This window comes from Gossypium arboreum, chromosome 8 (genome assembly GCF_025698485.1).
Source record: "Gossypium arboreum isolate Shixiya-1 chromosome 8, ASM2569848v2, whole genome shotgun sequence".
NCBI lineage: Eukaryota > Viridiplantae > Streptophyta > Magnoliopsida > Malvales > Malvaceae > Gossypium > Gossypium arboreum.
Window position 1 is genome coordinate 135,218,082 of NC_069077.1, and position 17,490 is coordinate 135,235,571.

The window sequence follows — 17,490 nt, forward strand, 5'->3', positions numbered from 1 at the left end:
TACCTAAAGCAAATGAAAGTTGATTTCTAAAAGCTTTAGTTTTTTCCATCATAGGGCGTCTGAATATTAGATGATTATAGAATTTTGTAGATTCAATATTCATAAAATTTCTGGGAGTTCATGTTATTCGAAAATCATTTATGGTGTGGGAAACAAAGGTGGGGACAAACAGATTGAATTTAATGGCGAATTCAAGCATTTTGAACCCAAACCCTAATTGTTCGATCCCCGTCAAGCCCAGCAGAGGCGATTTTATTCTCAACGGGATGGCAAGTCACGGATATAACAGTATCCGAATGGCCTTCGAGTCTCTGAATCATGGCTTTGGATTGAAGATCCCATAGATAAACACATTTATCCTCTGATCCACTAACGATGTACTTCCCGCTCGTAACCGAGAATGTTGATGTTATACAGTAAACTTTGTTTGTATGTCCTTGATAAATTTTCAGAAACTTACCAGTTGAATAATTCCACAGCTTCTGCAATCAAAATCAAGAGGAATTAGGGTTAATTTCTAAAATCTCAATCGGATTCGGTTTGATTTTGAAAGGTTAAAAGATGTTTTTTTAACTTACAAGAGTGCTGTCGAGGGTTGCGACCAGAATGAATTTCCCGTTGGGGGAGAATTTGGTGAACGAGACGGCGGGATCTTTGTCGTCGATTAGGGTTTTCAAGCAAGTACCTTCTTTGGCGGCCCAAATCTTGCATGTCCCGTCGTGGCTGCCTGATACAATCAGCGAACCGTCGCGGTTAAAGTGAACCGACGTCACCGGCATGGAGTGGGCTCGGATTACCCTCAAGCACTTGCCGGTTTTCACCTCCCAAATGCGAATCGTCTCGTCGAAGGAGCCTGAGACGATGAGATTCGACTGCGGGTTGAAGTTCACGCAAAAGACGAAGTCGGAGTGTCCCTTGAGGATCTTGAGGCAATCGAACGGGGGTCGTGCATCCCAGATGCGAAGGGTGCGATCGTCGGAGGCGGAGCAGATGTAGTGAGAATCGGAGGACCAGGCGAGGTCTGATATGCCTTCCGAGTGGCCGACAAGGCGGTGGAGGAGGGAGAGGGTCGAGGCGGACCAAATAATTAGGGTTTTGTCGAGGGAGGCGGAGGCTAAGAGGGTACCGTCGTTGGAAAATTTGACACAGGATACGGCGCGTTGGTGGCCAGCTAGCGTTTTCAGGTGACGGTAGGGTTTGTAGGCGGCGGTTGGTTGCTGGTTGGTACCACCACTAGCCATTGTTCAGATACGGCGGAATGAATGTCGAAGCTTTAAAAACCTTTACAATCTCTATATTCTCCACGCCAGCGAGCCTGTTAGCTTGATGAGCACCCAATGTCGACCGCCTTAGAAATGCCATTGGCTAGTTTTTAATAACCTGATTTTTCATTTTAATCAAACCCCATTATGAAAAGTTAGCATTTGATTAGGGATAAATATCAAAATGTTAAAATTTCTCATAAATCTATATACTCTTCAAACTATTAAATTATTATTTTTATTTATTGATGTGATATTTTAAAATAAAAATATTAATTTGATAATTATAAAATTAAAAAAAATGATGTTTTAATAATATAATTTTAACAGTGTTAACAATTGAATCGATTTTAAAATCTGAAAATGAATAACTAAATTTTTAGAATAAAAGTACAATGACTAAATTTCAAATTTGTGAAGAATATAGAGATTTATTGTTGATTTTAACTATATTAACCTATACTTAATCTTTAATTTAATGTACAATTTGACATATTAATTTTGTGCAATTCTAAACTTTAAACTTTGATTTTGTGCAATTATAAACATAAACTTTGATTTCGGTATAAATGTGTACATAAAATTTTTATTTTGATTCAATCATTCACATTTAAAAATAAATATATCAATTTATTTTTATATTAGATGAGTATAATTATTTTTCCGTAATATGTAAACATAAAATGATGTTATATTGATAATAATGTGAAGAATTTGTGAAAATTAAATTAAGTCGAATATCATATATAAAATTACATAAAATTAAACTTCATATATAGTATTGCACATTAAACAAAAAATCATGTATAATTTTAATATTTATCTCATTTGATTATCCATCTATTTTATATTATATTTGTTGACCACCCATGTAACGGCCTAATTTTTCAGGTGGTGTCGAAAATGGTGATTTGAGATCACTAAATTCGACAAATAAGATTGAACAAGATAGTAATTTAATATTTATGAGTCAAGTAAGAATTTAGAAGAATTTGTGAAATGGTGAAATTAGTGAATTAAAAGAATTTATTAGGTCAAACGGGTCAAAAATGAGGTATCGAGACCTCAAAGTTGAAAATCGAGCTATAAATATTTTTATAAATATTTATGGAGTGTCATTGAGTTAGTATTAAAGTTTCAGTCAGAAAATTTTAACGTTTGGATGGCTAATTAATTGAAAAGGATTAAATTGAAAATAGCACAAAATTTGTTAAATTGTGAGTAAATAGCTTAAGTATTTAAAAGATGGATTTAAAGAGCAATTAGACCCAAAGGTTAATGGCTGGACGGTTTGGGTATGAAATAAGCAAGAAAACAATGTGAACAAGGGCAAAATTGGAAATAGATAAAAGTTAATAGTTAAATAATGATGTAATTGAAAAATCTAGACATTTTCTTCATAATTTCTCAGCCAAAACGCCATAGAAGGTCTGGAGAAAGCTGGTTTTAATATTTTTACATCATGTGAGTCTAATTCTTGCTTTTTCTTGATAATTTTATGTTTTTATGACTTTTACAATTAGGTCCACTTGTAGAATTCATTAGTTTTTGATTTTATGGGTGAAATTGGAAGTTACCCTGGATGGATAAGGGAATTTTATGATGAATTATTATGAAATTTAAGTTCTAATTTCATATTAAGGTGGTTTTATTAAGTGATTTTGATAGGAAATGATATTTAGGACCTAATTGTGAAAAAGTTGTGAATTGAAGGTTGCTATTGAAATTCAGAATATAAAAGGTTTTGAAATAGTTTATAATGATAAAATAAAGTGTTAATTGAGAAAATTAGTTCAATTGATGGGTGAATTGAGTAGGGACTAAATTGTGAAAACTGTAAATTTTGGGGTAAAAGTGCAATTTCGAAATTTGAACAGCATAAATTGTGAAGTGAAATAGAAATCAAATAAATGCTAATGAGTAGAAATATTTTATATTATAGATCAAGAATCCAAAGAAGAACGAGGAAAAGAAAAAGTTATGAATAGTCCCAAAATTTCAATATCTTCTACAAATTAGCGGGTAAGTTCATATGGTTGAAATTAGATGTTTATTTGTGAATGATTGAAGTATATAATGTGTTATTATATACTAATTTGTTGTGGGATTGTGTAGATTTTGTTAATGAAAGAATAAATGTGGAAATGCAAATTAGGAAAACGCAGGATTGAGTACGTTCGTATCGTGACGTGTGATGAATTGATTGGATAAGACCATGGTTGTTCCATGGCAAAGTGTGAAATGTAGGTATGGTATCATCCATACTGAGGTGTGAAATGTAGGTATGGTATTATCCATCTTGAAGTCATGAAATGTAGGTATGGTATTATCAAATCCATACCGAAGTTAAGAAATGTAGGTATGGCATTTCCCATACCGAGTTAAAAAATGTAGGTATGGTATTTCAATGAGGAAAACCATACTGAGTTGTGAATCGTGGCATTGAGCAACGACGTACTCAATTTCGTAAGCCGTTTCCTAATTTGATTATAAGAAATAAAGAGAAGTGATCCAAATGAAAGAGATTGAGTAGTTATTCTTGTTGAGCTCAACTATGTGAATTATTATAACAATGGTTGTGAATCGCAGGAAACGTTAGTAAATGTTTTGGTATTGTTTGGAAATATTATGTTTGGTAAGCATTACTTTTAACCTATGAACTTACTAAGCTTCAATAAGCTTACTTGTGTGTGTTTAATATTTTTATGTAGATTGACTTGAAGTGAAGTGGGTAGATCGGATCAACACAACAAAGCACACTATCCAGATCAATTCCGGTAGCTTTTGTTTTAAGTTTGAAGATTTATATGGCATGTATAGAGTTTGAATGAATTGAAGTAAAGATGTTATAAACTAGTTAACAATATTTGTACTAAAACAGTTTTCGGTAAGTAGCAGTAGTTTGACTTTGAAAAATCACTAAAAATAGTAGAAATGGAATTAAATAATGAATAAATTATAGAATCGAATCTCGATGAGTCTATTTTCATATGGAAGAAGCAAAACAGGTATATGAGCTATATTTTATGAGATGTTTAAATTTTTGTGAAACAGGGCCAGAGCGATTTCTGGATCCCCTGTTCTGACTTTGGAAATTCACCATAAATTTTACAAAGATAATTAGAAGTCATAATTTATATGTACAGATTCCTTATTGAGTCTAGTTTTATTAGAGAGAAACGGCATAGTCATTGAAGCTCTGTACAGAGAGATATCTGATTCGTAATACACAAAGGTCAGAGTAGTCAAACCCTGAAATAGGGGAGATTTTAAATAATAAACTGTACTAATTGACTTGACCAAAAATTCTAGAAAAAAATTGGTAAGTAGATATATGAGTATAAATTCAGAGAAAATTTACGGATTTGGATTTCGAGTTTTATAACTCGAGATATGAATTATTTAGCAACTATGACACAGTTGGACAGCTTGTCTGGAAAGTGTGATATAAATTGTTTGAATTTGTTTAAGTGCTCAAATAAGTTTAGTAATGCCTCGTGCTCGACTCCGGCGACGGTCTCGGGTAAAGGGGGCGTTACAACCCATGTGTTAATGGACTAAATGACCAAATGGAAGAAATTAGAAAATTTAAAGTTTTGAAAAATAAAAAGATATAAAATTTATATAGAAGGATTTTAAAATAAAGAAAATTTGAAGGATGAAAAATAATAAGATGGAAAATATATATTTTTTGTGTTTTGTTGGAAAAATATGGATATCACATCTATAATAAGAATAATTGCATGTTAGTATTTACTATCATAAAATGCTAGCCCAAATTAAAAGTGATCTAATTTGGTTGAGGCTTATTGGGCTTCGTTATTAAATAAGTTATGAGTCAAATATGTACAAATACTTTAGTAACTAAATTCTAATTGATGATGGATTGATTAAAAATTAAGGTTAATGTGCAAAATGTATATATTATAGTTATGGTCCCAAATTATAGATATAGATAACTTTTCTAACATTCTATCTTCAAAAAAAGAGAGAGATTCTTTAAAATATTTGTGTGTTAATTTGGGAGAACAAACCCACAAGATTCAAAGATCTCAACAAATCAATAGACTCAAGTATGCTTTCACATCTAGTTTTTGTTATTGATGATCTAATATGACAAATTTTAGTTTACGATTTTAAATTTTATATCAAAATTTTATGGTTCTAACATGCTTGGTAAGAAATATGAAAATTTTGTAAGAAATATGAAAATTTTGAAGAAAAAAAAAACATTTTTCCCATTACTTGGTATAATTAAAAAATGACAGGAAAAAAAATGAAATTATAGATTTGAACAAACATACAAACCATTCTCATTATCTTTTCTCTCATCATTTTAATTTGGAATGATTTGTTTTTATGCATTAGAATAAAAAATGTCAACTCTCTCATTTTTTTCCAAACTTTTCTTCTCTATCAAGCACTTCAAATCTATTTCGGGTAAACTACTTTAATGGTAATTGATTATTTCTCATATATCTGTTTTTGTCATTAAACTGTAAAAATTTTTAATTTAGTCACTAAACTACCCAAATTCCCTTAAAGTATAAATGGTTGGATGGCGTGGAATTTTAAAATTTTTATTTAAAGTAGTGGATCCCACCACATCCTTATATTTCTTTCTTTATTATTATTATTATTTTTTATTTTCCCCTCTTTAACATCATTTTCCTTTATTTATTTATTTATTTCATTTCATTTTTCATTTTCTCTTAGGGTTCTGAAACCGTTTTTTCTGCACCAGTAAAAATCGCGCTGTTACAAAGTGCATCTTTATTGGATCAGAGGATAAATGTGTTTATCTATGGAATCTTCAATCCAAAGCAATGATTATATAATGCCTCGGTTTTTAATGGTATTGAAAAATGCAATTTTGAGATCCTATTTTCTTAAATCGAGCCATAGGCTAATTGAATTTTGGATAATTAATTTAGTCGAATTTGTGATTAATCAGGGCCCAGTGACTAAATTGTAAAATCCAATCACTATAGATTTTTAATTAGGAAATGACCTAGGGACATAAATTGCAATTAATTAAAGGTCTAAAATAACAATTAGACCATGTCAAATTAAGTGTTAGTGGACAGTAAGGTTAATCAAGATTTAGCTTGATTAAAATAAAGTTTGTTTAATTAAACTAAGATTAATTAACTTAATTAACCTAACAATCCTACTATAAAAGACCAAATTCGATGGATGGAAAAGGAATTCCATCTTGATCAACCGAATGTGAGAAAGAAAAGGGAGCTCCACGTCATTGTTAAAGGGTTCCAAGATTTTAACCTTAAATTCAAGTAAGTTCCTAGCCATTTTAATTTGATTTTTATGTTTTTAAGGTCATGGGAGCTTGATTTAGCTAACACATGTGCCAATTTGTAAAAATGTTATAATTTTGTAAAGCTTAGATGTGAAAAAGGAGGTCCCTAATGAACAAATGTGAAATCGGATTTCAATTCAAAGCTTTAAATTGAAAGTTATGCTAGTCTAGGTTTTAGGAACTAAATTGAATAAATTGTAAAATAAGTGTGAGTTTATAATTGACTGTGATTTGAGCTAGAATTTAATATTATGTATATTCGGATTATAATTTGTAGCTAAAGACGACGTGAGAACGTCGAAAGGGAAAGGAAAGACTAGATCTTACGACGAGTAGCTCGATTGTTTGATTTGCATTTCTATAATTCAAATCACTTTATTTGTTGCATATTTCTATTGTTTAGCATGGTAAGATGTGGAGGTAAGCTGAGATTGGTTAGTTGAATCGAATTGGTATGATTATGTTTGATTATAAAGATAGAGGACTAAATTGAATAGAATTAAAAATAGTGAAATTTGCTGAAATTATGGAATTGAATTTGAAATTGAGCTGAAATAGGATATGCTATATGATAAATTGATGATTTGAACAATGAATTGAATTGGTGAGATGCAAATTGAATAAAATGATAATTTGAATAAATTCTTACCTTATTAACTGCTCGGGCAGAGTTGGATATAGTTGGCATGCCATAGGATAGATTATGTACGGGTTACTTTGACTAGGTGTCGATGAGTACTGGATAAATTTTACTTTGGTTATTCCAATGAGTGTTGGGCGCAATCTATTTACTTTGAATTTTCCGATAAGGCACTAGGAGTCAAATTTTGTGTGTTGGTTAGATCTATGTATCCATTCGAATTGGAGTCAGGTTAATAGGGATTTAAAATGTAAAGTTGATAATGATATAGGATTTGAATTGCTATTGAGAAAGAGTATGTGAACTAGATTTACAAGTTTAGAGGATTGATATGAAAATAAGATGAATCAATTGATTCAATTTGGAATTTGGAATGTTATTATGATGTCACACCCGACTTCCTTTGAACCCGAAAATTTGGAACAAATTAAGGATTAAATTGAAAAAAAATCGTAAGTTGGAAGTCTCTACCGAAAAATCAAAGAAAGATAGTAACTGAAATTGGACAAGGTTGAGAACCAAGTCTAGTTCAGTTGGATTAGACCCAACCGATCCCTTAGTGGGAGACATAATGATTTTAAATGGATGGCTCATAAACAGTTGAAGACCATAAGAGAAGGGTTATAAATAGTTGAGAGGTGAATTCTAGGAGTGGATTCATATTAATTCTGTTTCATTTTCTTCTCTTTATTCATCTTCTTCGTCGCTTCGAAGATGGGAAGCTTTGTATGGAGTAATGATCATGAGTTTTAAGTCGAGAAAATAGAGGATCCAGTAAGCTGGTAAGGTTCTAAGTCTTTTAGTGTATGTAAGGTTTAAGAACCAAGGTTAAAGGCTTCTAGAAACCATTTCAAGGATTTTGCATGTTTCTGGAAAATTAAGTTTAAAACTGGGATTTCTGTGTTTAACCCATGAATTGGCTGTCTTGCTTAGCTGCCAGAAGAATAGAAGCTCCGGTGTTTGAAAAAGCTAAGCGGACAAGACAAAGAAGCATCAAGTGAGTTTTTGCACTCGACCCTTAAAATGCTAGGTATACTGTAAGGTTGCATGGGTTTATGAGTATCTGCCATTTTAGTTCAATGTGTATGAATTAGCTAAGATTCCATGGTATTGCATCCATGAAATGCTTGTAATGCATGTAAGGGAAACATTTTCGAGTTTAGGTAAAGTTAGGAAGGGAAAATGGGATGATTCTGTTAGATACTGTCATATGGTGTTGTTGCGTACACCCATGATGAGGGAAGCTTCGGGCCTTGCGGAGGGGACACTGCGGTGTTCGAGCATCAAGGTATAGGATGGTGAAATTGAGGAATTGATGGGAAGAGTAAAGATCATATCTAGGCCATGAGACTGGTCAGAGGCTATACGCCTAAAATGAGTAAGATCATAGCTGAAAGATGCTATGGCACCATGACAAGGATGAGTATGACCATAGTTGAAAGATGCTTTGGCATCATGACATAATTAAGTAAGGCCATAATTGAAAGATGCTATGGCATCATGGTAAGTAGGTTAGGCTCAGTTCGAGATCTTGAGCATCGATTTCAACATCCATTCAAAATCCTAGACTCAACAATGTTTGAGAACCTCTTTTGTTAGTTAAATGGCATGTACCTAGTAAAATCATTTTGGTATTTTGTTATGTTTGATGATGTTGAATTTAAATGTTTGGCATTTGGATTTGAATCATATGAATGCAAAGTTGGTATTTGAATTATCATATAGTATGTAAAGAATAAAAGGTTATTTTTTCTAATGGTAATTGTGGATTAGCATGTATGTATGTGATTGGATAAGTTGTGTTAGGTTGATAGATTATAAGTAATATGGCATAGGTATGTTACTGATTAAGGAACTAATGAACTTGAAATGATGCTTGAGAGGTATTGGTATTGGCTATTTATGTGCTACGCATGTATGTAAATGTTTGGGATGAAATTGCAAGTTGATGCCTAATAGAATTTGCAAAAATAGTATGTGATGTGTGACGTCATACAAGTGTCGTCACAACAAGATATAGGCTCCAGGCCACGACGTGATGAGGAACCCCATTATCGCGACGAGGCCATTAGAGTATGTCACGGTAGGACGAGGAACCCCCTTATGTCACGACGTCCACCTGATGATTTGAAGTTCTTACAATTTGGTCCTAAATCTATTATGGGTTAGCTTTAAAGCTTTCGTAAGCTCGTATAAGACCTGAAAATGCTTGTATATCAATTGAATGCATGTTTTGGCTGAATATAACCATTAAATGGTATAAATTGTTTGTGAATGTTTGTAGTTGTTTCGAAATATGGCACATTGTAGCTTGGATCCAACGATCGGGTTAGGTACTTGGTGTTCTAGATTCAAAGACTCAAAAACCATTTAGGTATTGTTATATTCGTGACTTGCCATCACGTTGAGAATAAAATAACCTTTTCAAGGCTTGAAGGGGATCAAAAAGTTAGGATTTGAGTTCAAGATGCTTGAATTCACCGTTAAATTCAATCTGTTTATCCCCATATTTATTTCCCACACCATAAATGATTTTTGAATAACATGAACTCCTAGAAATTTATAAATATTGAATCTAAAAAATTCTATAATCATCTAATATTCACTACTTTAGAAATTAACTTCCATTTGGTTTAGCTAAGGAAAATTTGTCAATTTAATAGTTATAGGTAAAATGTACTTGGAATTTTAATAATTTGGTTAACATGGGATATTTTAATTTTGAATTGAGTTTCTATTTGAATTCATTTTGATTTGAGTCTTATAACGCGGGTTGTATTTGAATTTACATTTATATGGGTTTTTATTTATATTGAATGGATTTTATAGTGATGAATATATAAATATTGAGTTCCATTTTAGTTTTTTTGATATTTTTGCATTCAAAATTATGAGATCTAATTTTAGCTACACCCTTTAAATATTTCCCATCTTGCGGATGAGTAGCCAAAATAAGCTTTCATTTGCCTCTTCAAATAACATTGTCTAAATTTTCAAATAGAAATCGTAACAAATGGCGAACAAGTTCATTATAAGGTGGATTACGGTGTGCATTGTTCTCGTGGTGGCAAGTATTAAGCCAATCGAGGCAGACTCTGATCGTTTCAATGCATGCTTCGAAAGTTGTAACGAGAAATGTAAGAACGATGACTATGGCAACGCCTATTGTGAGGTGAAATGCGACTTTGATTGTGGTGCCAAGGAGGTTACAGCCAAGTTTAATATTGCCATTTAGTTACTTTCGTCGTTTCCGTTGACGGAAATTAATTCCTCTAATGCTTCTTAGTTTAATTAAATTTATGTTTTTTTATTATGTAATATAATTTTGGTCTTAGTTAATTACTAGCTCAATTCTTTCTTTTTTCTTTGGGTATTTCATTTTTCTCTTGAAAAAAAAATTCCTTTTATTTTGTTCTACTCAACACTAAACCTATAGCGGACCAGGTCGAATCTTGAATATGTAATTCAATGATTTAAAATTTGGAGCAAATTGTTCCAATTTTAATAACTAGAAAACAATTTTCCTTTTATTTTTTCTAATCAACATTAAAATCCAAATTAATATTTATATAAAATTGTAAATATTTAATTTATTAAGCCATATTTTTAGGTTTAATTATATATTTTTTCTTTCTACTCTACAATAAAAAGAAATTAATTTATCTATTTTAATTTGTCGAATTTAATGTTTATGCTTTGCGAAAATTTAAAAGTTATTCAAGTTGTCGGTAACACATGAACTACTAAATTTTGTTAATTTATTACATATAAATAATTGAAGTGCTAATTTTTACTAATTTCTTATGTATAAATTGTTGAATTATTAATTAGAGATTTAACATCAAAATTTTAAGAGGTTTATAGATATTATCCAATTGAACAAATTTCGCAGGGGCGCCTAGTTTTAAACGGTGGAGGAAGAAGATGCATGCATCTTTTAATTTTCCACCTGTAAGGCCCAAATTTTGCCCGGGGCCCAAAAACTAAATAAAATAATTACAAAACCCATTACCCAGTTGCAAGCTCAATAAGCCCAATAAACATAAAAACTTAGCCCACAAAATATTTTCTGCTAAACAAGTAAAAAACCCTAGCCCCAAGCATGTGGCCGCCGAACCATCAGCCTCCCCACGCGTGCTCGGCCACCATGCCTCTGTCATCGTCACTCCGCACGCCTCTGAGGGTCATCTGACACCTGCAAAATGAAGCAGACACCAAGACAGAAGCAGACAAACGAAAATGACAAAAATAAATAATATTTTTCTAATATTGTAACCGGCTATAAAGCTGAGAAGAAACGAATGTAGTAAGAAGGGGGGTTTTTTTTCCCGAATTCAAAAAATGCGTTTTTCCGAATTCAAAAAGGGGGGAACCGATTGTAAATGGGGGGATTCTTGAATATTCAAAAAATCAATACAAAAAAGGTCCTATAGAAATCGAAATACAAAGAATAGTAAAAAGGTTGTTCCTTTTTCTTGATTATTTTGCTTTCATGCTTGTTTTTGTTAGAAAAAAGAAAATAAAAAGAAAAGATAAGAAAAAAAACATTACCTTTCTGAAGATTGGAGGAGGAAACCGAGGGTTTATTGTCTGTTGTTTTATTTTTTAAGAGTTTTGGGTTTTAAAACGAGGTAGGGAGAGCCAAATCGGCCGAAAAAAGGGTGACTTGGGAACGCCGGCCACCGTATTAGGTGGCGATCCGACGACGGCGGCGAAATGGGTTCCTTTTGAAACCCTAGCAGATCTAAAAAATGAAGAAAATGGTGGGGGGGGGAACAGCTGCTGTTCGTTTCTAGAAAAGAAAGAAAATGAAAGATTCCTTTTTTAAAAAAAAAAAATTAGCCCTTTTATACATTAACTAAAACAACGCCGTTTGGGTAAAAGGAAAGGGTCCATGCGCCTAAAATGGATAATTTGTGTAGCTAGTCTCTTCGACTTTTCTGGGTTTTCATTCTAATCCCATTTTCTTTTTTAATTTTCTTCAAATTCTCCTCTTTAATTTTATTTCATTTTAATTTAACCTGGGCCTTGTTAGTCAAAGCATAGCATAAAAGGACTAGGGATATTATCCCGTTTAGTCCTCGCTAGTTTCAGCGCAATATACCATAAATTGGTCCTTTGACTTTATTTTATTTCTATTTTGACCCCAAAACCCCATTTGACTTTCAAATTAGTCTATTTTTGTTTGTTTACTCACTCACTCATTCATCTATTTATTTGTTTATAAATATATTTTCCATTATTCTTTTGTTTTACTTGTTCATTTATTTATTGGTGAACATTATTCGTTTACATTATTGGAATCATTAATTCATAATTCTTTTATTTCTTTTCAATTTTATTTACTTTTGTTGTTGCTATTTTGTTATCTTTTATTATTTTATTATTTATTCATCTATCATTCATTTTTTTATATCTATATTTTCTTTCATTAATTACTCATTTTATTTATCATCATCATCATCATCATTATTATTGATATTATTATTATTATTATTATTATTATTATTATTGTTACTTTTGTCATTATTATATTATTTCTATTGGTATTATATTTATACTCATGTTTACTTTATTATTCGACATTATCATCATTTCTCTAATTTTATTTATTTATTTATGTTTCTATTACATTTCCATTCATTATCGTCTATCTATATTTATATATTAATGTTACTTTTATTTTTTTTACGTATTTTATTCTTGTTATTATCATTTTATTTATTTATATCCTTTACATAAATTTTTTAAACTACAGATTTTTTTTATTATATCGTTAATATCATTTTTATTTAATCTTTGAAATGAGCTTTATTTTTTTCATCGTTTCCTATTATTGTCATTTTACTATTTATTTATTTATTTTATATCTTTACATACATACCTTCTATTTTAAATTATTGTATATATATATAACATATTTTAAATTTGCTTAAGTGTTAACTGTAACGCCCCCTTTACCCGAGACCGTCGCCGGAGTCGAGCACGAGGCATTACAAAACTTATTTGAGCACTTAAACAAATTCAAACAATTTATATCACACTTTCTAGACAAGCTGTCCAACTGCGTTACAGATGCAAAAAAAATCATATCTCGAGTTACAAAACTCGAAATCTAAATCCGTAAATTTTTCCCAAATCTAGGCTCATATATCTACTTACTAATTTTTTCTAGAATTTTGGTTGGGCCAATTAGTACAGTTTATTAGTTGAAGTCTCCCTGTTTCAGGGTTCGGCTGCTCTGACCCTGTTCACTACGAACCAAATTTCTCCATGTACAGAATTCAAATAACCAAGACGTTTATTTCTATTAAAAATAGACTCAATAAGGAATCCATACATATATAGTATGACTCCTAATTAATTTTTTATAATTTTAATGATTTTTACAAATCAAAACAGGGGAGTTCAAAATCACTCTGACCTTGTCTCACAAAAATTCAAATATCTCCTGATATGAAATCCTTTTGCTTACACCGTTTCTTCTATGTGAAACTAGATTCAATAAGATTTAATTTCATATTTTATTCAACCTATAATTATATTTTTATGATTTATGGTGAATTTTCAAACTCAGACTACTGCTACTAACCAAAAACTATTTTAGTACAAAATGTTGTTAACTAGTTTATAACATCTTTACTTCATTTCATTTAAACTCTATACATGCCATATAAATCTTCAAACATAAAACAAAAGCTACCGAAATTGATCTGGATAGTGTGCTTTGTTGTGTTGATCCGATCTACCCACTTCACTTCAAGTCAATCTACATAAAAATATTAAACACACACAAGTAAGCTTATTGAAGCTTAGTAAGTTCATAGGTTAAAAGTAATGCTTACCAAACATAATATTTCCAAACAATACCAAAACACTTACTAAAGTTTCCTGCGATTCATAACCATTGTTATAATAATTCACATAGTTGAGCTCAACAGTAACAACTACTCAATCTCTTCCATTTGGATCACTTCTCTTTTATTTTTTATAATCAAATTAGGAAACGGCTTACGAAATTGAGTACGTCATTGCTCAATGCCACGATTCACAACTCAGTATGATTTTCCTCATTGAAATACCATACCTACATTTTTCAACTCGGTATGGGAAATGCCATACCTACATTTCTTAACTCAAGTATGGATTTGATAATACCATACCTACATTTCACATTTCGGTATGGATAATACCATACCTACATTTCACAACTCAGTATGGATGATACCATACCTACATTTCACACTTTTCCATGGAACAACCATGGTCTTATCCGTCAATTCATCACACGTCACGATCTGAACATTACTCAATCCTACGTTTTCCTAATTTGCATTTCCACATTTATTCTTTCATTAACAAAATCTACACAATCCCACAACAAATTAAGTATATAATAACACATTATAAACTTCAATCATTCACAAATAAACATCTAAATTCAACCATATGAACTTACCCGGCTAATTTGTAAAAGATATTGAAATTTTGGGACTATTCGCAACTTTTTCTTTTCCTCGTTCTTCTTTGGATTCTTGATCTATAATATAAAATATTTCTACTCATTAGCAGTTATTTGATTTCTATTTCACTTCACAATTTATGCTGTTCAAATTTCGAAATTACACTTTTACCCCAAAATTTACAGTTTTCACAATTTAGTCCCTACTCAATTCACCCATCAATTGAACTAATTTTCTCAATTAAAACTTTATTTTATCATTATAAACTATTTCAAAACCTTTTATATTCTTAATTTCAACAGAAACCTTCAATTCACAACTTTTTCACAATTAGGTCCTAAATATCATTTCCTATCAAAATCACTTAATAAAACCACCTTAATATGAAATTAGAACTTAAATTTCATAATAATTCATCATAAAATTCCCTTACCCATCCAGGATAACTTCCAATTTCACCCATAAAATCAAAAACTAATGAATTCTACAAGTGGACCTAATTGTAAAAGTCATAAAAACATAAAAATTATCAAGCAAAAGCAAGAATTAAACTCACATGATGTAAAAATATGAAAAACCAGATTTTTCCAGACCTTCTATGGCGTTTTGGCTGAGAAAATATGAAGAAATGTCTAGATTTTTCAATTACATCATTATTTAACTATTAAATTTTATCTATTTCCAATTTTGCCCCTTGTTCACATTGTTTTCTTGCTTATTTCATACCCAAACCGTCCAGCCATTAACCTTTGGGTCTAATTGCTCTTTAAATCCATCTTTTTAAATACTTAAGCTATTTACTCACAATTTAACAAATTTTGTGCTATTTTCAATTTAGTCCTTTTTAATTAATTAGCCATCCAAACGTTAAAAATTTCTAACGAAACTTTAATACTAACTCAATGACACTCCATAAATATTTATAAAAATATTTATAGCTCGATTTTCAACTTTGAGGTCTCGATACCTCATTTTTGACCCGTTTGACCTAATAAATTCTTTTAATTCACTAATTTCACCATTTCACAAATTCTTCTGAATTCTTACTTGACTCATAAATATTAAATTACTATCTTGTTCAATCTTATTTGTCGAATTTAGTGATCTCAAATCACCATTTCCGACACCATTGAAAATTAGTAGTTACAACTCTCCCCCTTTAAAAATTTCGTCCTCGAAATTTGTTACCAAAATAGTTTTGGATCTTGTGATCTCATTGACTCCTCTGTTTCCCAGGTTGCCTCCTCCATACCATGTCGATGCCATAATACTTTAACCAATGGTACTCTTTTGTTCCGCAATTCCTTAACTTCACGAGCCAAAATCTTCTTGGTTCTTACGAATAAGTCATATCTGGTTGAAGCTCAATTTCGGTATGGGGAATTACGTGTGAAGGATCTAACCTATACTGCCTTAGCATAGACACATGAAACACATTATGAATCTTCTCAAGTTAGGAGGTAAAACCAAACGATACGCCACAGGACCAACCCTTTCCACAATTTCATATGGCCTATGAATCTCGGACTTAATTTTCCCTTTTACCAAATCGTAACACCCTTTTCCATGGTGAAACTTTTAAAAATACTCGATCACCCTGCATATTCTATGTCTCTTCGTTTTAAATCCGCATATGACTTCGACGATCCAAGCGACTTTTAGACTATCTCGAATAATCCGAATTTTTTTCGGTTTCTCGAATCAAATCAACCCCAACTATTTTTATTCACTCAATTCAGACCAACACAATGGAGTCTTGCATTTTCTACCATAAAGAGCCTCAAATGGTGTCATTTTTATACTAGACCGATAGCTATTGTTGTAAGCAAACTCACCAAGCGGTAAATACCTTTCCCAACTGTCACCAAACTCGAGTATACAACATCTTAACATATCTTCTAAAATTTGAATCACTCGCTCGATTGTCCATCTGTTTGAGGATGAAATGTTGTACTAAAATTCAATCTGGTGCCTAAGGCTTCTTGCAATTTATTCCAAAATCTTGAAGTAAACCTCGGATCCGATGCGAAATGATAGATATTGGAACTCCATGTAGTCTCACAATCTCGACACATACAATTCGCTAACTTATTAAGTGAAAAATCTATTCATTTGGAATAAAGTGTCTGACTTTGTCAATCTATCAACAATCACCCATATCGAATCTTTCTTTCTGAGTCACAGCAATCGACACAAAATCCATTGAAATATGCTCCCACTTCCATTCGGGAATCATAATGGGTTGTAATAAACCCGTTGGCACTTGATGCTCGCTTTAACTTGCGGCAAATCAAACATTTTGCAATAAATTCGAAATTTCTCTTTTCATACCAGCCACCAATATGTCTTTTTCAGATCACCATACATTTTTGTACTACCGGATGAATAGAATACATACTATTATGTGCTTCAGAAAGAATATCATTCTTTAAATCGAATTATTGGGAACACAAATCCTATTATGATAGCGCAATATACCTTCATCATCAATCTTGAACTCGAATCTAAATTATCCCGAACCATTTGTCGTTTCAAAGACCAATTTTGGATCTTCATTCGCAACTTCGAATTTGTTGAAGAAACATTGGTTTTACCTTCAATTCTACTAATACAACACCTTCTTCATTAAGAGCCAAATGAGCATTCATTGCTGAAGTGCAAACAAGGATGACTTTCGACTCGATGCATCAAGCAACTACATTAGCTTTCCACGGATGATAGTCAATAACCAAATCATAGTCTTTCAGCAACTCTAACCACCGTCTATGTCTTAAGTTTAGTTCCTTCTGAGTCATTAAGTATTTCAAA

The 17,490-nt window shown here is 31.6% G+C and overlaps 1 protein-coding gene across 1 annotated transcript; it reads right to left on the reverse strand.

Annotated features, from left to right (window-relative positions):
* Window positions 1-98: 98 nt before the first annotated feature.
* LOC108467973 (COMPASS-like H3K4 histone methylase component WDR5B) lies at window positions 99-1,437 on the reverse strand. Its single transcript, XM_017768811.2, has 2 exons — window positions 579-1,437; window positions 99-482 (listed from the first exon to the last, which is right to left on the reverse strand). The coding sequence occupies exons 1-2, from the start codon at window positions 1,239-1,241 to the stop codon at window positions 192-194; spliced, it is 954 nt and encodes a 317-aa protein (XP_017624300.1). The 5' UTR covers window positions 1,242-1,437; the 3' UTR covers window positions 99-191.
* Between the last annotated feature and the right edge of the window lie 16,053 nt (window positions 1,438-17,490).

Bases quoted from the DNA above. Each gene is read 5' to 3' on its own strand.
- LOC108467973 (XM_017768811.2), bottom strand. From the start codon at position 1,241: ATGGCTAGTGGTGGTACCAACCAGCAACCAACCGCCGCCTACAAACCC. The intron at 483-578 runs GTAAGTTAAAAA...TTTTGATTGCAG, and splicing joins CAACCCTCGACAGCACTCTT to AAGCTGTGGAATTATTCAAC.